Here is a 24,279-nt window from a genome sequence, read left to right on the forward strand (position 1 = left end):
AGAACAGAGTGAGGTAGTTATCATTATACCCATTTCCAGCTGAAGAAACTGAAGTTCAGAGATTTTGAGTAACGCGCTGATGGTTCACTTATGGCTGGTTCAAAGTTATGAAAGTTATGTTGGTTTGACTCCTGAGGGAGTCACTTTTATGTAGATTGAACTCTTGCTTTTTTATTCCTGGGCATGTTGCTGAGCCCAGAGGCTGAGGAGTGAGTAGAGTAGCTCACTATTCAAGGAACTGGCAGTCCAGATGGAAAGAGGGACACATAAAAAGACCATGAGGAACAAAGGCCCTCCATTCTGTTATGCAACAAGAATTTATTGGGAACAGATCAGATGTGGGGACTGATCTAAGTGCTGGGGATTTAGGACTGAACGAGACAAAGCCCCTGTTCTTCAAACACGTGCAGAAAGATGCTAAATACATAAAATATATTAAATGGTGTCAATTGCTATGGAGAAAAAGAGAGCAGGGAGGAGGGGAAGAGCGTGGTGTGGTGGAAACAGAGCCTCTTGGTGTGGCCACATGGGTGGCCTGGGTGGGGTGGCCTGGGTGGGAGGCCCACCCTCTTAGCCTCTTGGCCCCTCAGGCTGGCACTGGGGTGGGGTTGGGGGAGTGGTTGTTGTTCTGCCTTGTCCATTTTCTTGGTAAGGGGGAAGTTCAGGGTCCCTGTCCTGTGGGTGGTCTTGGTGGAAGTGGTACACTGTCATAGGTGGCTTGCCCTTTGGCATTTGGACCCCAATGCCAACGTGAGTTTTTGAGGTTTGATATTTGAGGTGGTATCTGTGTACTGATGGTACTATGTACCATCACTCTGGTTTTACAAAATTAATAGTTAACTCATTAAGGTACATTTTATTTCAGATTAATGTAAGAGTACAAATGTTTAGGTTACATTGTTTTCGTTTCTAAGGTAAAGTTCAAGTTGTAGTTGGGTAAAGTACATTTTAAAACTAGTGTTCCTTAAGCTTCTTGTAAGTTCAACTTATGTGATTATTCCCTTTATGAAATGAGCTAAATAAGAGCCTCCAATTCCGCTTTCTCACTGATTATTGCATAATAACAAAGATTGAAGACACAAAACTTAAACAATCACTTTTGTTCATGATGTAGTTAAATGCTCGGAAACAGTTTGTTTTATGTATGCATGTATGTAATTATTGACTTTTGAGACAGAGTCTCACTCTGTCACCCTGGGTAGAGTGCTGTGGCATCACAGCTCACAGCAACCTCAAACTCTTGTGCTCAAGTGATCCTCTTACCTCAGCCTCTCGAGTAGCTGGGACTTACAGGCCTGCACCACCATGCCCAGCTAATTTTTTTCTGTTCTTACTAGAGATGGGGATCTCACTCTTGCTCAGGCTGGTTTTGTACTCCTGAGCCTCAAGCAATCCACCCACCTCGGCCTTCCAGAGTGCTTGGATTACAGGCTGGTGTGAGCCACCTGGCGCCCCTCCTCCCCTGCCCTGGAAACATTTTAAACTGAATTAACACATTCATGTGTGTTAAGTATTTTAAAATGCTTGGCCCAACAACTGAAAATGAAGCAAGTTAGTTAAATTAATATTCGTAATGAATCTTAAGGTCTCTTAAATGTTCCAATACTGTTAACAAACATAATCAAATTATTTAATATCTTTCAATTAAAACCACAGTCTAAAATCATGTACTTGATTTTATATTTTAATTTGCTATCACAAGGCTAATTTCAAATTTTTCAGCATGCTAAATTTTCTCACGCATTATAATAGCAAATATAGACTACTTTTAAATTTAGCATGAGAGTATTAATGCTACACATTGGATTTACTTTGTTGTCTATAAATTTAGTTTCAAACCTTCCTAGGTTTGGAATATACTTCCCTGAAGGGAAAACATTAACACCCTGTGTTCTCTGGGGTTGGGGACTGCCTGAACCTGCTTGCAGGACAAAGGTCTGTCTGACATTGGATGTGGGACCATTGCTGTTTCATGACCCATCTGATTTTCCTGAAGCCATGGGGAAAAAAGTTCTGTATCCTTTTCTAGTTGCTAAATCCATACCCTCCAGATGGGATTGAACTCACAGCCCACATTTCTTGCGTTTCATATTTTTTCATATTCCTTATTTTTTTTTTTGGTTAGATTTGAATAGATGAGATTATATATAACCACTAAGATTCTAGCTACCTTCCTTCACTTTACTGCTGGGGTGAATGTGGAATTAAAAAAAAAATTTTTTTTTAGATGAGGTTTCTCTATGTTGCCCAGGCTGGTCTTGAACTCCTGGCTCAAGCAATCTTCCTATCTCAGTCTCCCAGCTGGGATTACAGGCACATACCACTGCAACTCCCCTGAATATGGGATTCTTTACCATTTATTAAGTCTGAGCAGGATCTAACTCTCCCTGGCATTTATGTGGTGTCTGATTTGACTTGCGAAATTGATGACCCTAGGGGGATAATTGTCTCTTCTCCTACCCACGGTGTCTACACTGTATCCCCTTCTGGGTGGATTCCTTTTGCTTAACCAGTTGCCTTCTGGGGTAGCCCACTGACTTTCCCCCTGGGATCCTCTATGCTTCGCTTTCACACGCTGGGTTTACAGGAACTCTTCACAATCTCTTCCAGTCTTCCAAGAGCTGTGGTAGAAGACTCCCTTCCTCTTAGCTAGGTATGGTTCTTTCAGGCTTTGAGCAAGGTAATGTTGAGGTCCCTGGTCCTTAGGAAACTCCAGTTAGAAAGCAGCATCTCCGTTACCGTGTTGGTGAAACCATCCCCAAACTCCCACGGGAGTTCTCTCAGAAGCACTCACTTCAGGGGAGGAGACAGGTGGGCTCCTGCCCCCTGAGGAGAGGGGAGGACAAGTGTCTCTCACCTATAGAAACTCTCCAAATGCCTCCTCTTCTTCCTTCCAGTCCACTTTTTGTTTAAGAATCTCATTCGCTATTATAAAGAACTTTCACATCCACTCTTTCTGGATCACAAAACCCGTTTGTTTCAACATGCACTCTGCTTTCCTTGAGCCTGGCAGTTTTTCCTCCAGTCCTTTGTTCTTGTCTGTGTCGGGGGTGGGGTGTAAGGGGTGGGGAGCAGGTACGTAGCAATAGGAGGAAATGAATAGAACTGTTTTTCCACATCTCAAGTTATTATTATGAGCAAACACACATCCTTTTTCCTGTTCTAATAAAATTTCTGCTATAAAGCAGAAGGAGGGTTTGAGATACTATTTAAATTCAGTTATGAAAAAATAAAGAGATACTTTTGTATCTTGAGCTGTGACTGCTGTAGTAAGTGCTGCTACACTTAGGGGGTTGGGCAGGTAATTCACCACATGTGGCAGGAGAAAGAAGGGTCAAAGCTGTGGCCTGGGGCTTTCTAGGAAGAGCTCAGGAGAAGCATGGGTGGTGGTGGTAGGGGGTGCATACATTCTAAAAGAGAGAAAGGAAGAGAGAGAGAGAAAGAAAAAGAAAACTCAAACAGCAGCAACAACAAGAAGTAACAGAAAGCTGGTAAAATACATCAGAGAATGAAGAAATTCAAAATGGAGAGAAAAAGATGGTTATAAGGCCCTGTAAAATTGTTAATGTTTAGTCTCTGGTTTCACTTTGGGATTCCTGGAAGCTAAAGTGAGAAGGGAGACACAATTATGGAATGTTAATTATTAGAGGGAAAGAAAGGCTTTAGGCTTTATTTGGGGTACTCAGAGAATGTGGAGTGCAAGCGTTCTGAGTCCTTGGTAATGCTTATAGCATAGCAGGCTGCTAATATTTGCTGATCAAGTACATGGGCAAATGAATAAATGAACAGGGTTGTGTTTACTTCAGAAACTAGGGGTCAATTTCTAGAGGAAGCCACTGGAACAGGAGACCAAGGCTTTATAAAACGTGAGGAAATGTTTTCTATTATTTCTTCTCCATCATTTTCTATTATTATTTTTTCTGTAAATTCTTGTATATATTCTGTATTTTTGATGTACTGCTTTTTTTTTTTTTTTTGAGATAGAGTCTTGCTCTGTCATGTGGGCTAGTGGGCAGTGGTGTAGTTATGGCTCACAGCAACCTCAGACTCCCGGCTCGAGCAATCTTCCTGCCTCAGCCTCCTAGAGTGCAACAATTACAGGTCTGAGTTATCTTGCCCAGCTATCTTTTTTTCTATTTTTTTGTAAGGGGGGGGGATGGTCTCACTCTTGCTAAGGCTGGTCTTGAGCTCTTAAGCTCAAACAGTTCTCCTACTTCAGCCTATCAGAGTGCTAGGGTCATAGAAGTGAGCCACTGTGCATGGCCTGGAGGTACTACTTCTATCTCACATGTCTCTCATCATTTTTCTTATGCTCTATTTTCACTGTTTCTGTGATATACCCTTTTTCATATTAGTATCTGTGAAGTAGGGATGCTTACAGTCGATGGCATCTTGCAGTTGCTTCCGTAAGGGGATAATTGTGGCACAAACGTCACTGCCTGTGTATGCTTGCACTTGGTTGTTATTGCTGAAGTGTCAAACAACCATTGTAATTCCTTCAATTTCAGGCAACTGACCAGTTAATGATCATTTACCAAAACAATATGTGTTCTGAATCTTGTCTGAAAACCTCCCATTGACATCTCTTGGAAAGATAAAGCAAGTTTGCAGAGAGGATGTCAGCTGCTTAGAAGAAAATCCCAGAGACAACAATGCAGGACTCTTATAAAATGCCTTATTAGGCTGGTATGGGGGCTCACACCTGTAATCCTAGTACTCTGAGAGGCTGAGGTAGGTGGATTGCTTGAGCTCAGGAGTTCAAGCCTGAGCAAGAGCCAGACCCTGTCTCTACTGAAAACAGAAAAACTGAGGCAAGAGGATCTCTTGAGCACAAGGGTTTGAGGTTGCTGTGAACTATAATGCTGTGGTACTCTATTCAGGGTGACAGAGTGAGACTCTGTCTCAAAAAAAAAAAAGACCTGGAAATAATGCCACTGAACGAACTTGTAAAGTAGCTTATATACTCAGGGAAAAAGGGAAACTATTTAGTGATGTAGAAATTGTGAAATAATGCATTGTTGAAGCTGTAGGCTGCTTAGACCCTGCTAATGTTTCAAAGTACAAACAACTACTTCTTTCCAGGAGAACCATAACTGATCAGCAGCATGAATTAGGCTTCAATTTTGCATACAGTATTTGCAAAGAAAAATATGGACTATGTATTATTCATTCACTTTGGAAGAATCAACTGATACTTCTGACTTGGCACAGGTTTTATGATTTATTCAGATCATAAGAGAAGATTTTCTTTGCTCCCAAGAATTACTTGCTTTGAGCACTCTTGCAAACAGAACACAGGGAATAGATATCTTCAACAAATTTCAAGGTAAATTTTGTGAAGTTGGACCGAATTTGCTAAATTTAGTGAGTGTATGTAAAAGTGGTGCACCTTCCATGCCAGGAAAACATGAAGGGATTATTAGACAGGTAAAAAAAGGATTAAGAGATTCAGATGCTCTCCTTTCTTTTCATTGTTTCTTTCAACAGCAAAACCTACTATTTTGGCAACTTTGCAGTAAGTTATAAGTATTGTTAACTATATTCATGAAAATGCAACATGTCAGTTAATTAACATGGTAGAGCTGAATGATGAGGTATTCAGTGTGGATTTGTCCTATTATTCTAAAATGGGTTGGCTATCTCAGGGAAAGGTGTTAGGCAAAATTTTATCTTTGAGAGAACAGATAGATATATTTTATGAAGAACAGAATCAGCAATATGAATTATTGAAAAAAGATTTCTTTTCTTTCTTTCTTTCTTTCTTTCTTTTTTTTTTGAGACAGAGTCTCAAGCTGTCCTCCTGGGTAGAGTGCTGTGGTGTCATAGTTCACAGCAACCTCCAACTCTTGGGCTCAAGCGATCTTCTTGCCTCAGTTTTTCTATTTTTAGTAGAGACAGGGTCTCACTTTTGCTCAGGCTGGTCTCAACTCCTGAGCTCAAGCAATCCACCCACCTTGGCCTCCTAGGATTACAGGCATGAGCCACTGTGCCTGGCCTGAAAGAAGATAGGCACGTAACTTTTTGCACCTCTCCTAATCTAACATTTCTGTGTGATATCATGTCAAATCAAAATGAGTTGAATATTTCTTTGCAAGGCAAAACTAAGTCTATATATGATATATGGCATAAAAAGTCCAAGCATTTTGAAAAAAGCTATATTTTTTCCAAAATACTTCTTCCAAAGGAAATTATGGATGAACATTTTCTCCAGCTAGCAAGTGTCAGTGGTAAGCAGGATGATATATGTGAACCGTTTGAAGAATATGCAGCTGTTATAGACCTATTTTTTTGTTTTATTTTTAGAGACAGAGTCTCACTTTATTGCCCTCAGTAGAGTGCTATGGTGTCACAGCTCACAGCAACCTCCAACTTCTGGGCTTAGGCAATTCTCTTGCCTCAGACTCCCAAGTAGCTGGGACTATAGGCGCCTGCCAGAATACCCAGCTATTTTTTTTGTTGTTATGGCTGTTTGGCCAGGGCCGGGTTTGAACCCGCCACCCTCAGTATATGGGGCCGGCACCCTACCCACTGAGCCATAGGTGCCACCCTGTTATAGACCTATTAATTAAAGAATACAATGAAAGTTTTACTAACTTTGAGAATCATGACATCACACTCACATTGACATTTTAGCCTCGCCTAGTTGGTATCACCAAGACATCTAAAGAACTACAGATGGAATTGATTGACCTCTCAATAGAAGAGAGCTCAATCATTTTGAAGTCATTGTTTGATGCTAAGAAAGAGCCAAATGAATATGTAAAAATGCAGTGGAATACTCACACCTTTGGCAACATGCCAGAAAAATGCTTTCTTGCTTTTCAACCACTTGCTGCTGCAAATCTATACTCTCCTACCTAACCCAAATCAAGATGCCCTTAAGGTCATAAGTGACTGATACCCATCTAGAGGATCAACTGAAACTGCAGAACTCCATGCTTCAACCAAATAGTCAAATGCTTTCCAACAAAAGGCAGATGCAACAAAGTCATTAAAAGGTCAGTTAACTTTAAAATTAACAATAGTTTTCATTTTTGAAATTATTAAGTACATAGTAGTTGGAGTTTTACAAAAAAGGTACATTTTAAAGTATATCCAATTGAAGTTTCTTATTTGATTACAGCTAAATTAATATGGTCTTCTAATGTGAAACGTTTCCCCACCTTTGCTCAAGATACTCAGATTTTTGTTAACAAAGGAAGTTCTGAGAAAAGAGAATGTGATTTTAGGAAGTTTTTAGTTTAAGAAATATAACATTTTCATAAGGAGGCCAGTCATGGTGGCTCATGCCTGTAATCCTAGCACTCTGGAAAGCTAAGGTGGGAGGATGGCTTAAGGCCAGGAGTTTGACACCAGCCTAGGTGACATAGCAAGGCCCCATCTCTGGCACACTCTCCCAGCAAGCAGATGGTGCTGTGTCTTTGGCCTTCCAGAAAATCAACAAGCAAAATGCCTTGAATATCCCCAAATGCCATGACTTCTGCTCCTGACTGGTCCACTTTTTCTGACTGGACCACACCTGCCTCTGGGTGGCTGCTGCAGTGTTTGTGGCTTGTCTTCAGGATTATCCTGGGAAAAGCCAGATCTTGTCTCTTGTTATATGTCTGTGAAGAAACACTTCAGGATCTTGGTCTCACTTGTTTAAAATTTCCATTGAAAGCTCTCCTCTTGTCTGCAGTGATCCGGGAGCAATGATAATGCTACCCATCAAGTGGAAAGTTTGCTCAACTTTAATTTCCCAACCAGAATTGTGTAAGTTGTACCAGTTGAGGTGTGGATGGTGTTGGCTGTTGTTTCTGCTGTTAGTTGTCAGTCCTCTTCAATGGGCTACAGATAAGATTAATTTTTCCCAAAATTGATGTAGATGGTCTGCCACTGTGGACTTCATCTTCAACATGGTCTTGGTCCCATCTTTTTTTTTTTTTTCTTTTTTTTGAGACATGATCTTCCTCTGTCACCCAGGCTGGAGCTCAGTGGTCCAATTACAGCTCACTGCAGCCTCAGACTCCTGCCTTCATTGATCTTCCTAGCTTGACTTCCCAAAGTGCTGGGATTATCAGCATGAGCCACTATGCCTGGCCTTGTCTTTTCTTAAAACAAGTTATTCATTTGTAAACTGCTGATTTTGGGAGGGGATCATCCTCATACATTTTTTGTAAAACATCAGTGATTTCACCATTCTTTCAGTCAAGCTTCACCATAAATTCAATGTTTGTTCTTGCTTCAATTTTAGCAAAATTGAAGAGCCTCTTGCTCTGATGGGGGTTCTATTCAAATTATCCTTCTTAGTGCCTCAAACTAGATCCAGTTCCAATGTGTTATAACAAGTTAGTACAACTTTATTTTAGTGCAAAATAATTTTGAAATCCATGCATAGTTTTTTCATAATACAAGTTTTCCATGAACTTCTTGAAGACTCTTTATACTCAACACTGCCATGTTCTTGGAGAGAAGTGGATCCTGCCCACTTCCCATTCTCAAATTGTCCAGTGTGCTGGGGATGGAGCAGAGGGAGAGGCTTCCTGGAGCCAACCTGTGCTCCAGAATGCAGCAGGCTGTAGGGCCTCAGTCCTACTCTGGGGCATGCTGTGTGGCCCTGGGCAAGGCACTTGACCTCTCTCAGCCTTGGTCCCCTCCCCACCCCTAGTCCAGAGACAGCAGTGGCTATCAGGGCACTATGTAGGGACAGTAAGTTAGCACAGGAAAAGCAGAGAACCTAGTTCTGAGCTGAGCAACCAAGAGTCTTGGCAGATCCCATCACCAGACCCTGTCCAGAGGGAGGGCCTCGGGATTCCTAGGCTGGATCTGGCAGATTATATCTACGAGATTGGATTGAAGTACCCACCTAATTTAGTCAGGGGCCCACAGTCCCACTCACCCTGTGCCTATATCAAGGCTGAGCATACAGCCTGATCACTCAGAGAGGCCAGGAGTTAGTGGAGCAGGGCTGGACAAGCACTCCAGGGGCCAAGGCAGCATGACTTTGAGGGTGGTAGTACCATGCTATTTTCCACCAGGGTATCCTGGAGCTCAGGAGGTGGCCAGTGAGGCAGCTCCCCCAGTCCTCTGGTAGCCAGTTCAGTGCTGCCTGCTCTGGGTGCCCCAGACATGCAGCCAGGCCATGGAGTTTATCATTATCCAGGTAGTGCTTCTGAGGAGGAGCAGTGGTAACCCTGGCCCAGCCTCTGACTGCCTAGGAGGTATATACTCCCTGTGGGCCCAGCAGGTACCAAGGGAGTTGGCCAGCTGGCTACAGGCCACCCCCAGGCTGGGAGAGAAGCCTCCTCAGTCCACATCTCTGTGCCTGGTGAAAAGAAGGGGACAGTCCATATGCCTAATCCCCACTTGGCCACAGCCCCCACAGGGGCTAAGAGCAAGCCTTCCCATGGCCTGGAGCCTGGTAACTATCCCCTGAAGATGTGCACACTATCCGGTTGGTATACGAGACCACCACAGCAGTTACCCCCAAGTGGGTCACTCACAGCCAGTCCTTACAGAGTTTAAAGAAACCCATTATCCCAAAAGAGTTTGGGAGCAAAGTCCCCACTACCATCCAGCAGCAGTATCCCAACCTCTTCATTGAAGAATCTCCTGAGTTTTGTGTCTCCCACCAAGAGGCCACAGAGAAGGCACTATAGGACAAGGTGACCTATGCCTGCAGTCCCAGCAAGAACATCTAGAACATGTACCTGTGGTTTTAGACAGACCATCCAGGACAACATGAACAGGCATAGCTCCAGCGATGAGGCTGGTGCCTGCATACACCTGGTGATCTGCAAGATCTGAGAAGATACCAATACCAAGCGATGAATCCTGCCTGTCCTCCCCCCACTTCCCCAACTACCTCTCCTGCCATCCCAGCCCATCTTTAGCCCTAGGCCGCTTCCAAAACAGTGCAGTAAATCTTTAGAGCTCATCCTGTCTGCCTTGTCAAGACCTAGAAGACTGAGAGAAACTGGATGAAGAGGGAACATGAAAGAACAATATGCTCAGACCAACCTGGAGCCCTGAGCCCTGCCACAGCCCCTCTCATTGGTCTCTCTGCCCCTCGCAGATGTCTGTCCTCTCTGGAGACCAGTGCTGACTCAACTGGCCTCACCTGCTCCTCCCAGCGCCCCAGCCAGGTCCAAGTCCTATCCTCCTTACCTGGTGTGGGGGAGCAGGCAGGCAAGATATAGTCACAGATTTGTTTGAGACAGAAATGCTTTGTTTTATTTTGCATTGTTATTTTATTATTATTATTATTATTATTATTATTTTTTGAGACAGAGCCTCAAGCTGTCCCCCTGGGTAGAGTGCCGTGGCATTACAGCTCACAGCAACCTTCAACTCCTGGGCTCAAGCGAGTCTCTTGCCTCCGCCTCCCAAGTAGCTGGGACCACAGGCGCCCACCACAACGCCCGGCTATTTTTTGGTTGCAGCCGTCATTGTTGTTTGGCGGGTCCAGGCTGGGGATTCGAACCTGCCACCTTAGGTGTACATGGCTGGCGCTTTAGCTGGTTGAGCTATAGGAGCCGAGCCTATTTTATTATTTTTAATTTAAACCTGGTAACTTGCACAGTGACTGTCCTCACCTGGGGGGTCATTCTCATATACCATCCCAGACAGTGTGCATGCTGCAGCCTTCTCTCCTGGGAGTTGGGGGGAGACATGAGCTGGACACAAGTTTGGGGCCTGAACTTCTGGGCTCCGGAGGGCTGGGTCTGCCTTTGGGGTGGCTGGCTTCCAGAACCTGCAGCCCCTGCCTACCTGGACTTCCATGATCCCTCAGAACCCAGCCAGGCCCTAGGGCCCACTGTCCACATACCCCAGGGCCTGCAGCCTTGGAAACTTCCCAAGGAGTTCCATCCTTTTCTGTGGGGATCCCATACCCCTTTCTCCCCTATTCCTGGGCAGGGACAGAATACATGTTTGTGCAGATTTAAAAATTAAAAAAAATGAAGATCTCATCTCTACAAAAAATAAACAAAAAATAATTAGCCAGGGGTAGTGCTATGTGCCTGTAGTCCCAGCTACTCAGGGAGGGAGAGGGGAGGGGGGCGGATTCTTGAGCCCAGGAGTTGAAGGCTGCAGAGAGCTATGGTGATGCCGCTGCACTCCAGCCTGGGTGACAGAGCAAGACTTCATCACTGTTAACTTTTGGTAAGTTAAAATGATGACTTACAAATAGGGAGGAAGAGAAGGGCACAGAGATGTCCCTTTCCATCAGTGCCAGGTCTGGGGGGTTGTAAGTGACACACCCCAAAATATCGACTTGGTTTAGTCAAGGTCAGTGAGAATACCCCCATCCCTGGTTGGCAGTTGGTGAACCTTGATGTGCAGTAGGCAATCCATTTATTAAGCTCTTGCCTATATCTCAGGACTAAAACCATACGCTGTCAAGATCAAGGCTTTGCAGCAGTTTTTTTCATACTTTGAGTTGGGACTCACTAGTGGGTTGGTCACAGTTTAGTTGTTCATGTATTACAAAGAAAGCAAATAGTAAGGAAAGCATTGTTTTATGAAAGCTTTGTGCCAATAACACACTTCCAAATGTATTCTTTTATTCACTCACTTATTTAATAAATGTTGAGCACCTACTATGTGCCAGGCACTGGGGATTAAGAAGAAAGTAACACCTACAAATATGCATGTGCGTGCAGATGCTTGAGTCTATGTTTGGATGACATGGTGACATGTACCTCTCACTGTGGGTTATAGCCAACTTGCCTGTCAGAATGTCAGGATGCTGGGGTAAGTGGCTACTTCCTATGTGGGTCCAAAAGTTACTATAAGAGAAGGACAGGATCCCTTTTCAACACAGGGGGAAATATGGGCAGCTGACTAAGAGAAATTCTGCCTGTAGATAGCAGCCCACATTTGGTGAGGATCAGAAAATCAAGGACAAATACTGTGTTTTCTTTTCCAAGCTGTTACTGCTGCAGGTGTAGATGGTTAATCCCGCTCCTCAGTTTATGGAACACAGCCTTCCTCACAGGCCTGCGAAGACCCTTCACCCTGCTGTTCTTCCCCCTCTTTACCCCATTAAGCCTTCTCAGCCTCTCTATCTGCCTGCCCCTCCGCCTGGCACTGGTCACTCAATCTCCGTGAGGCTCCATTCCTGCCCTTGAGAAATGGGAATAACAAACATACCCACCTTATGGGTGTTGTGTTGTGAGGGTTCAAGGAAGAAGTGTCTGTGGAGGATTTAGGGCAGTGGCTGGCGTGAGGACAATGTTTTGGTTTCCAGGGCTGGTGCAGGGCCTGGGCGGGAAAGGACTGACTAGGGTTGGGTCCCTCCTACTGCAAGGAGGGCTGCTTTTCTGCCACAGTTTTCTCCTCCGCTCCTGTGGCTTCTGCATTTGAGAGACTTTACTCCCCAGAAGAGGCCAGAGCTGAGAGTTTGGTGGCCCGGCCCACAGGAAGCTGGGCCTGTGGCCGGTATGCTAGATTGGGCAAGAGCAGAGAGCCAAGCCCTCTGATCCTGGTCAGGGATATTTGGAGACACCAACAATTCTGGGAAATTTAGAGGCAGGAAGTGAAAGTGGGGAGGGATGGAGGGGAAATAGCAAGCAGCTCCCCTATCCCCTGGCCTGGCTCGACTCCCAAATGGTGGGATGAGGAGTGAGGTGATTGGTTTATGTGTCGGGGGTCAGCCCAGGAGAGCCCTCTCCTTGGAGATGAAAGTGGAGATGGTCATGTCCCCCGCCCCCACCACGCTGCCTGCTTCCAACTCTGTTTCCACTTCTATTTACTGTCCAAAGTCCCATAGGAGATGCCAGGTAAGAATCAGGTGGACAGTGAGACACATGAGGCTCAGGGCACTTGCGGGACCAGCCCCCTCCTCCCCTCCTCCTCTCTTGAGCTAGCAGTTGCCTGCTCCAGTTCTTCCCACTTTAACCCCTCCTTGCCCTGGACCAGGGTGGCCTTGTGGGAGCCGGGAGCCAGCTCCATACTTTTAGCAGGTAACCAAGATTAGGGGGCAGCTGGGGCTGGGGATATTTGGGGTTAAGACACCCTGGCTTAGTGAGCAGATATGGGGTAGTCTGGCCCACAAGAGCATGGAGAGAACGCTTCTGGCAGTGTCGAGGCCCAAGCAATCTCTTGAGAAGGGACAGGACTCAGCAGTATTTCAAACCTCAGCCCCAACTTGCTTCCAACCTCAGTCCCAACCAAAGGCACCATCTTGACCCATTCAGATCCCACTGTCAGCCTTCATGTGAATTTGCATCTTAGCACAAGCCCAGCGCTCAGCTCAGCCCTCAGAGCAACCTCAACACAGCCCAGGTCTGGTTCTAGTGCTGGCTCGCCATGGCGAAAGACTTTCAAGAAATCCAGCAGCTGGACTTGGAGGAACGTGACCACCACCTTGGCAGAGGCGAGGTGCCAGGCACTTGTGCACAGAATCCCAGGAGAGAAGATCCATCTTGTAAAGGCAAGTGTCCAGATTCTGGAACTTTAGTCCCCTTCTGTCTCAGCTCCCCATCACTCTCGGTCTCTCTAAGGTCTCTGTCATGTTCAATCTGCAAGTGGGATCTGGGACCCTCTAGGTGTGAGGTGCTGGACACCTCTGCCTGCTCCTGACCCCACCACCTCCAGGGCCCCAGGAAAGGTGTGTGCCCAGAGATGTAGAGACACCTAGAGGCTGGAGACAACTTCCTCCCCTCCTCCTCCCAGCCTGAGAACACGTGTGCCTTGTGTGTATGCATACATGCACGTCTGTGTGTACAAGGAGTGCAGATTCAGCCAGGACTGTGTGTGTGAATGTGTGTGTGGGGAGGTGGAGGTGACTTGGGGTGGGTGGAGAAATAGGCACAGAGAGATCTTGTGAGATTCCTGCTGCTCTCCTTCCTAGGCCCTCTGCCTGGATCTTTCTCTACCAATCTTGCCTAGGAAAAAGTTTTAAAGGGAGAGAGATCTGAGCAGTTCTAGGCAGAAGGGTAAGCACCAGGGATGGAGGAAGGCACCAGGTGTGTGGGTGCTGGTAGTGGAGCTGGGTTCCATGGAGGCCAGAAGGCTGGGACTTAGAGCTCAGGGAGAGGGAACAGTTAGCTGGGCTGGGAGAAGGGACCCTGAATTCCTGAGGTTGGCTGACTAAGGGAGGGCTGGTGCTGGCCAGAGCAGTGCAGGGGGGGCAAGAGGGACAGGCCTTCCCACCAGGCAGTAGGCTCTTTGGGGCAGAGGCCATGTCCACCTCACTGTCCCCTGCAATTCCAGTGCCCACACAGTGCCTGGTACCTAATGAACACACAAAAAAGATTTTGTATATTATTGGATCTTCTGAGAGTGAGAGGATTTAGAATTTAAGCAAGAGGCTTGCAGAGAGTCTGGTATTTTTGAAATTAATGGGAGCTTGCCCAAATGGACTGATGGACCTTACTGTAAGGCAAATTTGAGGGGCTGCAACCAGGTCAGCACATTCCTCTCCAGCAGACTCTGCTACCTGGGACATGGAGTCATCGTGTGAGCTGATGTTGACCAGCTGCTTGCCAGAGCCCATCTGCCACTCTTGTTAGCTCTGTATGTGTTTATAGTTTTCAGCAAATTTAAAAATATTTTGGCCAATTTTCATCCAATATTTTTTTCTACTTCACTCTCCTTTCTTTTGAGGAATCCAATTACATACATGTTAATGGTCTCTAGCTCACTGATGATATTTCCATTTTGGTTTTGATTCTTTTTTTTCTCTTGTGTTTCATTTTATATAATTATTGCTATGACTTTAAGTTAAATAAAAATTTCTTATGCATGTCTAATCTGCCATTAATCCCACTCAGTGTATTTTTCATTTCAGACTTTGACGTTTTCATCTCTAGAAGTTCAACTTGGGATTTTTAAATATTTCCAATAGTTCTACTTAATGTTTGAACCTATGAGATACAGATATAGTTCTTTCCCAGGATGTGTGCCTGTCAGGGGCCCTCCTGACCCCTGGCCTCCTCTGTATCTCCCAATACCCCAGCCCAAGATTGGAGCTTTGCCCAAAGCTGATGTGGATCTCATGTGTCACATGTGTGTTTTGTGCACCTGGGTAGGTGGCTGTGTGTGTTTGCATATTGCGTATGTGGGTGCCAGTGTGTAAGAGTGTATATGTGTATGTGTGTGTGGGTGTGTGTGTGAAGTTCCAAATGCTGAGGTCAAAACCCAGGCACCTCCCATGGTCTCCTCACCCAGTCCTGCCCTTGTGGGGTCAGTCCTTTCCCAACTTCTGTGCATGGCCCACTGTGATCCCTTCCTGGTGCCCTGAGCACTGGGCATGGCACCTGACTCCTGTCTCTGCAGGGCCCCCTTTGCCTCAGACCCTGGCACAGAGTCTCTGCTCCATGCTCCGCCTCAGTCTACTCGCCCTGGGCTTCAACGTCCTGCTGCTGGTGGCCATCTGTGTGATTGGGTCCCAAAGTGAGGATCACAATGGCCAGCGGGGGAGGGAGTGATGGGGGCAAGTAAGAAGGGGTGGCAGCAAAGTGGGGTGTATTCTGGGGGCAGATGGTGGCCTTGCAACACGACAGCAATGGAGTGAGGAGGGAGATAACTGCTCAGATGGTGGCGGGGACTCCCTCTTCCCTATGCTGTTCCCACTGTCTCCTGACAAGGCACACAGCTGCAAGTGGAGCTGCGGGCCCTAAAAGAAACTTTCAGCAACTTCTCCTCCCACACTCTGATGGATGTCCGGGCTCTGGGTGCTCACGGTAAGGGGCCGGGGTGGGATGCTTGTTCATCTGCACAAGTGTGCTGGGGTCAGGGCCAAGTCTGCAGTGAAAGTGTGTTCAGGGCTGCAGGGTACAGAGTGGGGCAGATAGCCTGGCCCAGGCTGCTGGGCGGGGTCACTGGTCCACAACTGAGGGGCCCTGGGGCAAGGCAGGAGAAGAGGAGGGAACTTATCAGTGAGGGCCAGGAGGTAAGGAAGGCCATTGCTCATCTTGGGACTGTGAGCAATTCTAGTGTGGCGGGAGCTGATCAGTGGGGTAAGGTTTGGACTCAGAGGCTTATTGTGAGAAAATAGACGGATAAAGCAGGAGAAGGACTTGAGACATGGCAGCAGGTGGGTAGAGCAGGGGAAGGCAGATGGTGGATGTCCTAACCTGGGAAAGGTGATGGGTCCCTGACTGTGTCGCAGGAGCCTAAGGATGGGAGGAACATTCAGGGGTAGAACAGAGGGAATGGTTTAGCTTCTCTCTTCCAGGAGGCAGCGTAGGGGCCAAGATAACATCTTTGGGAGCCAAGCTGGAGAAACAGCAGCAAGACCTGAAAGCAGGTCAGAGACCCTCCCAGTGGGGTGTGTGTGTGTGTGTGTGTGTGTGTGTGGTGTGTCTGTGTGCGTTTGTATACATGCTTCCCCAGCCAAGGGCTGGAGTCTGGTGCCTGGTGCTGGTAGGTGGGGACCGCATGAATTCTCACATCACGGTCCATCTGTCCCCCTAGACCATGCCACCCTGCTCCTTCATCTGAAGCACTTCCCAGCCGATCTGCGTGTCCTGGCCTGCCAGATAGAGTTCCTCCACAGCAACGGTAGGGACAGGGAAATCTCTGTTCCAGTGTGCCTGTCCCCTCTAGCTGGATCTCGTCCCCTCATCCTCTTTGCCCACCTCAGGCTCAGAAAGGACCTGCTGCCCTGTCAACTGGGTGGAGTACTCAGGAAGCTGCTACTGGTTCTCCCGCTCTGGGAAGACCTGGCTGGAGGCGGAGAAGCACTGCCAGCTGGAGAACGCCCACCTGGTGGTCATCAACTCCTGGGAGGAGCAGGTGCGGCCACACCTCCCAAAGGCAGGCGGGAGCCCTAGGAATGCAGGCTCTGGGTGGCTGGAAGTGTGGAGTAGCCTTGATCCTAAAAGGTGAGAGGTTGTAAGAAGAAAGACACAGAAGTCAGGAGATGAGCAGGTCAGGAGACAGGAATGCGAGACAGGGTAACCTAAAGAGCCAGGATGGGGTGGAGGTGCCAAGAGTCCCTTCTTGTTGTGCTGGCCTTTGGAACAGAGCAGGCAGGAGACAAGTGACTTACTTGCAATGGGTTACTGGGTCCCTCCAAGACTCTCCATGTCTCCTCTTCCCATTGCTGCCACCAGACACCAAAGTTCAGAAACAACAATCAACCCTTTAGAATAGACAGGACAGGCTTGGTGCCTGTAGCACAGTGGTTATGGTGCCAGCCACATATACCGAGGCTAGGGGGTTCGAACCTGGCCCGGGGCCAACTAAACAACTGCAACAAATATATAGCCGGGCATTGTGGTGGACACCTGTAGTCCCAGCTACTGGAGAGGCTGAGGCAAGAGAATTGCCTAAGCCCAAGCGTTTGAAGTTGCTGTGAGCTGTGACATCAGGGCACTCTGCCGAGGGTGACATAGGGAGACTGTCTCAAAAAAAAAAAAAAAAAAGAATAGATAGGACAATTTTGGAAAAGGAGGGTAAAAATAGTAACATTTGCTGAGCACTTGCTACATGCTAAGCGCATTCATTATTCAGTTCTTTAACCCCCACAGTCCTATGGGATGGGCACGCTTACTGTCCCCCCTGTGAGGGAGGTGAGATGGGGGCACTAAGGAGCACAGAGGGTAAGTAACTTGCCAAGCAGCTGGTGACTCATGATGGAGCCAGAATCCAGCTCACTCTGCCTCCGTAGCTGGAGTTTCCACATGATGTGCTCCATGGCACTGTGGGGTCTATGAGGTCTTTGTGCTGTATGAGCTCGAAAGTGTTATAAAGCCAAAGCAATCAAACCCTGTGACACCTAGGCCAGAATATGTTCATCGAGTGTTTGTTATGCATCAGGCTGTGTAAGTGCTTTGCATGGTAGAGTGATTACAAACAGATTTTACTTTACTGATCAGGTTGAACTTGCCAATCTTTAATCTATTTTGACCTATAAAAATGTCAATTTCACACTGTTCAGCCTACAATTTCAGAGCTCTGTGATGTGGCACACAAGTTCATGACCGCTGTAGCTTCTTGGTGGATTGTGCTTTCATCATTGTGAAGTAAATGTCAGTGTCTCACTTGGTGCTGTTTGCCTTGAACTCATCCTCTGATATATAAATACCATAGTCCACAGTCCTCAAACTTTTTAAACAGGGGGCCAGTTCACTGTCCCTCAGACCATTGGCGGGCTGGACTATGGGCCCTGGGATGAGTTGGCTGCTGAGAAGGACAGGCAGCGGTGACAAAAGGCGGGCTGCATGTGGCCGGTAGTTTGAGGACACCTGCCATAGTCCTTGACTTCTTTTCATTTGCACTTGTTTGTAGTATCTCTGTCCTTTTATTTCTAACCTTTTTGAATTTCTTTGTTTTAGATTAGTGATTCTCAGCCTTGACTGTCATCTATTGAAGAGTTTAAAGAAAATATTAACCCCCAGGTCTCACCTTTAAAGGTTCTGATTGATTAATCTTGAGTTCATCCTGGCAATATCCACAGAGATGCTACTGTATAAACCAGATGGAGATATTTCTCCTATAGGTTGTGTGTATTTTGTTTGCTTTTTAAAAATTGGGTAAGAGTATCTTTTCTTTAATTAGATAAGTATAAATTTTATTTACAATTTTTTTTGAGACTCTGTTGTCCAGGATAGAGTGCCATGGCCTCAGCCTATCTCACAGCAACCTAAAAGTCCTAGATTCAAGTGATCCTCCTGCCTCAGCCTCCTAATTAACTGGGATTACAGGCACCCTCCACAGTGCCTGGGTAATTTTTTTATTTTTAGTAGAGACGGGGTCTCACTCTTGCTCAAGCTGGGCTTGAATTCCTGAGCTCAAAGGATCTTGTTGCCTCAGCCTTCCAGAATGCTCAGATTACAGATGTGAGGCACTATGCCTGGCCCTACATTATTTTTTAATAGACAGGTTCAATCTTAATCCTCTCTTCTTTTTTCTGTTTAATATGCTGGTTTTGCTCTCTTGCATTTGCCGTTTGAGATGTGTTCTTTTTGTTTTCTCTCCTGTGGTATTTGAAGTAGATGTTCTTTGAGTTATTGTAGTGATTAGGGAAATGTATTATTTATATAACTTTCCATATGAAAGATGAGGAAACCAGTACATTTCTTCTGCATTCTGATTATTTTCTTATCTAGCTTCCTTAAGTGTTTTGTCTGAATAGTTAAAGGTGCCTTTTCTATTTCTGAGTGTCTTAAACCTCATCTGGGTATTTTTTTTTTTTTTTAATGAGACCAGAAGAGTTGTTTTGTTTATTTATTCATTTTTTTTGAGACAGGGTCTCACTCTGTTGCCCATTTTAGGGTATAGTGGCGTCATCATAGCTCACTACAACCTCAAACTCCTGAGTTCAAGTGATTCTCCTGCATCAGCCTCTCAAATAGCTGGGACTACAGCAGCATGCCACCATGCCTGGCTAATTTTTCTACTTTTTTTTGTAGAGATGGGATCTTGCTCTTACTCAAGTTCATTTTAAACTACTAGCCCCAAGCCATCCTCCAACCTCAGCTTTCCAAAGTACTAGGATTATAGGCATGAGCCACTGTGCCCAGTTGTGTCCTTTTAACGTGTAAAGTTAGGTCTTCTAACATTTTATTAATGGAAGACTTTCCTATGTTACATTTTTGGATATATCTTTTTTTTTTGTCCATTTGTCTTTTCCTCTGGAGCATGACATATAAACTCATCCCCATTGCCTGTCCTCCATGGTCATCAGCTAGTTGCGGTTCACTTTCATTTTTCTCTCTGTTCCTCATCATTTTAGGTCCTTTTCTCAAGCCCATCTCAAGCTCAGTCTTGGCTTCCTGAAAAATGGCCTTTTAAAAATATATATAGCTCAAACCTTTTAAAAAAAATTCTCTCTTTTTTTTGAGACAGAGTTTCATTATGTCACCCCCTGTAGTGTGCTATAGAGTCGCAGCTCACAGCAACCTCAAACTCTTGGGCTTAAGCAATTCTCTTGCCTCACCCTCCCAAGTAGCTGGGAATATAGGTGCCCACCACATCCGGCTAGTTTTTGGTTGTAGTTGTCACTGTTGCTTGGCAGGCCTGTGCTGGATTCAAACCCGCCAGCTCCTGTGTATGTGGCTGGCGCCCTAGCTGCTGAGCTACATGTGCTGAGCCAAAAAATTCTCTCTTTATCATTGCATTCTCTTCTCTTCTTTGATATCTTCCTTGATGTTTTAAATCATACATCTCCTTTTTAATTTTTTGAGAATAGAAAGAAATTATTCTCCAAATCCCCATATATTCTGAAATAAGTCTTTTTAAAGTATGCCTTTCACCTCTCCTTTTGTAGGACAGCTCTTTCTTCCTTCTCCTCATCTTCCTCATCTTCTTTTGGAGGAATAAAATCCAAAATGATTTTCCTCCTTGCCACTTTCATGAATGGGTGCAATGTTTTCTTTTTTGTTTACCCAGCAAAGGGAGGATGAATGTCTTGGACGCCAATAATCTGCTGCTATTTGAGTTCTCCACTCAGTCTTCAGCAGAGAGGGCTGGATGTTGTTGATCTATAATCTTTGCTCAATTATTCGGTTTCTTTTCTTTTCTTTCTTTCTTTCTTTCTTTTTATTTATTTATTTTTTTTTTTTTGAGACAGAATCTTACTATTGCCTGAGCTAGACTGCCATGGCCTCAGCCTAGCTTACAGAAATCTCAAACTCCTAGGCTCAAGGGATTCTCTTGCCTCAGTCTTCAGAGTAGCTGGGACCATCACGCCTGGCTAATTTTTTTTTCTTTTGGTAGAAGTGGGGGTCTTGTTTTGCTAAGACAGGTCTTGCACTCCTGACCTCAAGTGATCTTCTTGCCTTATAATGCCTCCCAGGGTGCTAGAATTATAGGCATATGCTGCCATGCCTGGCCAATTACTTAGTTTCTTATGAAAGGGAGAAGAGATTGGGCAGCAGGTGGCAATGGATAGAATATCTTGTCTCCCAGCACTTTATTCCCACTCTATGGACACCTCTGAATTTGGGGAATAGCTGTACCTGCTTCTAAGGCCATCTCCTCATGCACAGGACGCTGTTCTAATGGGAGGATTCTAGAGTTTAGAGGTGCTACAGCAACTGATGCCTCCCTCGGATAAGGTGTCTAACTACAGCCTTCCTTGTGTCTCTAGGGAGTGTGAGCAGACTCAGTCAATTTTCCCCTAAATGCAGCTGAGGCCCTTCATATGCAAAGTGGTCAGAGAGACCACTAGAGGTGCATGTTGGTCACCAGATCCATTCCTCTGCTTTCTCCACAGAGCTAGGGGATCGTACCTTTCCCTGCTACTCTTCCAAACCCTGGGACTGGCACTTACATCCCCAGGAATAGCCATATCTATTTTAAAAAAAAGACATCTGGGGGGCTCCTGTACTAGGGGTTGTGCACAAGTCCTGGGGACCCATCTGTAAGCTTAAAGACCCCCTCACCCAAGCCCCTGCCAGCCAGCTGACTGGGCTGCTCTTCACACCCAGGCATGCCCCCATTTCTAGCACTGACTGCTGGAGTCTGTGTAGCCAGGTCATAATGGGGCTCCAGGTAGAGCGTCTAAGCTTAGAAGCCCCTGGGCCTGGCAAACCTCTGGAAGCAACAGCTATACATAGAAGCAAGAGCAACCTGAGAGGCAAGAGAAACCGAGATCCTTCATGAGTCTGAGGCCTGTAGGGGTAGCAGGGACAGAGTCAAGATTCCAGGACTTTGAGGCTGCAGGCAGAAGACAGGGAAAGGATGAGAGCCAGGGTAGAAGCCACAAGTTGGGAATGAAGTGGGACACCCGGCAGGGCTGTAAACAGAGGGCAGTAGTCATAAACTCAGGCAGTGGCCATCTGGGCTTTGCCAGCTCCCTGCAAAGCATGAATCATTGCCTAACTTAGGGACTTCTGAGGATTAAATGAGATAATGTTTGTAAAGACTAGGTACAGGCTCCACTCCCGTAGCTCAGTGGTTATGGCACCGGCCACATACAAGGGGGCTGGTGGGTTCGAATCTCACCTAGGCCTGCTAAACAACAATAACAACAACAACAACAACATAGCTGGGTGTTGTGGCAGGTGCCTGTAGTCCCAGCTACTTGGGAGGCTGAGGGAAGAGAATTGCTCAAGCCCAAGAGTTTGAGGTTGCTGGGAGCTGTGACGCCACAGCACTCTAAGGAGGGTGACATAATGATACTCTGACTCAAAAAAAAAAGACTAGGCACAAAGTCTAGCCTAGTGACTGTGCACTGAACAACAGCCATGATCAGTGAAGAAAAAGCAATCGGGGTATGAGCTGACGCTTCAGCCTCAGGGGTGAGGCCACAGTTTCACACCTGCATGAAGGGAGAATAAAGGGACAAGTGGCTAGAAATTTCTCTCTCTCCTGTTTTCTTTTCCCAGAAATTCATTGTACAGCACACAAGCCCCTTTAATACCTGGATAGGTCTCACTGACAGTGATGGATCCTGGAAATGGGTGGATGGAACAGAGTATAGGTACAACTACAAGTAAGTGGATTCCTTCCTTCTGTCACCTTGTTAGATTGCACTGGGGGTGACCACCTGGCCTTTCACCCTACTATACTTCCACTTGTTCCCCAGGGACCCAAATCCCCACTTCTCTCCTTCCAGCTCCCAACCTTCAAGGCTTTGCCTTCTGCCCTCCAAGGCTTTTCTGGGGTGGTGTGAGGGTTGCTGGGATGGGGGAAGGTGTTAGAGCTGAGCTTTGTCCCGCCTCCTTAGAAACTGGGCTATTGCTCAGCCAGATAACTGGCAAGGACACGAGGTGGATGCAAGTGAAGACTGCGCGGAGATGCGGCCAGATGGCCGCTGGAACGACAATTTCTGCCTCCAGGTGTACCGCTGGGTGTGTGAGAAGAGGCGGAATAGCACCACCCAGGAACCCTGACCCTGGCACATCTCTGCCCAACCCGAGCCCACCCCTGCCCTTCCCACTTCCCTGTTGGAAATTTCAAAGAAAGAAAGAAAAATAGATTCAGGGTCATGGTGATGGCTTGGGGAAAGATAGAAAGGGGGATGGGTTAAGAGTCTCAGACCCTGGGAAGGCTGAGATCCAACCTCTTTCCATAAGTCATTGTAACTATTATAATTTTCAGCCTCCTCAATGGATTAAGGAAAGAAGAAACAAACAGTTGAAACTGTGTGGTCTGGTTATTTGGAACTTGGAAATATAGGGTGCAAAGAAGAGGGAGGGGAGGGGGCTTGGAATAGACAAGGTGTAAATCCTAGGCTGAATCCCATAGGATGCCAGTGGGGGCGGGGCTGAGAGCAGAAGTTCACAGCAGCCTGCACTCCTGGGGAGCAGCTAGGTGGGCTGGGGGGTCCCAAAGGAAGCAGCTTTCCCTGAGGTCCCAAGGAACACCCTTGGCTCACAAAGAAGAGGAGGAGGGCAAGTTGGCTGTCTTCCCCCACCCCCATACAGATCTAGACTGATCTCGAATCAGTCAACAATTTCCACAGTAAATAAACTTCTTTCCCTTCCGAAAATCATTCTGAAACTGACCTTGAAAGGATATTTAAGCAATCACTTATTTATTTATTTGTTTATTTAATTTCTTTTTTTTTTTTTTTTTTGAGACAGAGTTTATGTTACCCTCGGTAGAGTGCCATGGCGTCTCATCTCACAGCAACCTCAAGCTCTTGGGCATAAGCCTCCTCTTACCTCAGCCTCCCAAGTAGCTGGGACTACAGGTGCCGCCACAACGCCTGGCTATTTTTTTTTGTTGTTGCAGTAGTCATTGTTGTTTATCAGGCCCAGGCTGGGTTTGAACCTGCCAGCCCTGGGTATGTGGCCAGCACCCTAACCACTGAGCTACGGGTGCTGAGCCATCATTTTTATTTTTTAATTTTTTTTGAGACAGAATCTCACTCTGTCACCTTGGGTAGAGTGCCATGGCCTTGTCATAGCTCTCAGAAACCTCAGTCTCTTGGGCTGAAGAGATCCTCTTGCCTCAGTCTCCCAAGTAGCTGGGACTATAGGCACCCACTGGCTAGTTTTTTTTTAAATTTTCAGTAGTGATGGGGTCTCGTTCTTGCTCAGGCTAGTATCCAACTCCTGAGCTCAAGTAATCCACCTGCCTTGGCCTCCCAGAGTGCTAGGATTACAGGTGTGAGCCACAGTGCACAGCCAGCAATTATATTTTTAAATTTTTTAAGTTACAAAGGTAATATGTACTGTTAGTATAAACTGTTGTGCACACAGAGGGAGGGTCCTTTTATCACTTCTTCCTCTTCTCTCCAGAGCTTACTCTTCCATGAGTAATATGTTAGAACCGTTCTTGTGTACGTGCAAATATGCAATACTCTATATCATTGTCTAGTTTGCCTTTTCATTCGCTGCTTCTTGTGGACATAGTTCATATCCATGCCAGTACCTGATAGGTTTGACCTCATGAATC

At 46.1% G+C, this 24,279-nt stretch overlaps 1 protein-coding gene across 6 annotated transcripts; it reads left to right on the forward strand.

Annotated features, from left to right (window-relative positions):
• The first annotated feature begins 12,672 nt into the window (after positions 1-12,672).
• ASGR2 (asialoglycoprotein receptor 2) lies at positions 12,673-23,019 on the forward strand. 6 transcript variants are annotated; one of them, XM_023514039.1, is made up of 9 exons: positions 12,744-12,761; positions 13,279-13,414; positions 15,262-15,378; positions 15,573-15,668; positions 16,163-16,234; positions 16,402-16,488; positions 16,571-16,722; positions 22,263-22,369; positions 22,604-23,019. In XM_023514039.1, the coding sequence occupies exons 2-9, from the start codon at positions 13,291-13,293 to the stop codon at positions 22,767-22,769; spliced, it is 921 nt and encodes a 306-aa protein (XP_023369807.1). In that variant the 5' UTR covers positions 12,744-12,761; positions 13,279-13,290; the 3' UTR covers positions 22,770-23,019. The 6 variants fall into 6 exon arrangements, with proteins under 6 accessions (XP_012661539.2, XP_023369807.1, XP_012661535.1 ...); XM_012806081.2 differs by lacking the exon at positions 12,744-12,761 and adding an exon at positions 12,802-12,944 and having other exon boundaries at positions 13,179-13,414; XM_012806083.2 differs by lacking the exon at positions 12,744-12,761 and adding an exon at positions 12,802-12,944 and having other exon boundaries at positions 13,216-13,414.
• Positions 23,020-24,279: the final 1,260 nt, after the last annotated feature.

The sequence above is a fragment of the Otolemur garnettii genome, unplaced genomic scaffold (assembly GCF_000181295.1).
Source record: "Otolemur garnettii isolate 467f Iridium unplaced genomic scaffold, OtoGar3 scaffold00046, whole genome shotgun sequence".
In the NCBI taxonomy this organism is placed as follows: Eukaryota; Metazoa; Chordata; class Mammalia; order Primates; family Galagidae; genus Otolemur; species Otolemur garnettii.

Coding starts and splice junctions, on each gene's coding strand:
- ASGR2 (XM_012806080.2), top strand. CDS start 15,042: ATGTGGGTGCCAGTGTGTAAGAGTGTATATGTGTATGTGTGTGTGGGT. Junction 16,723..22,262: donor TCAACTCCTGGGAGGAGCAG/GTGCGGCCACAC, acceptor TTCTTTTCCCAG/AAATTCATTGTACAGCACAC. Junction 22,370..22,603: donor GAGTATAGGTACAACTACAA/GTAAGTGGATTC, acceptor CCGCCTCCTTAG/AAACTGGGCTATTGCTCAGC.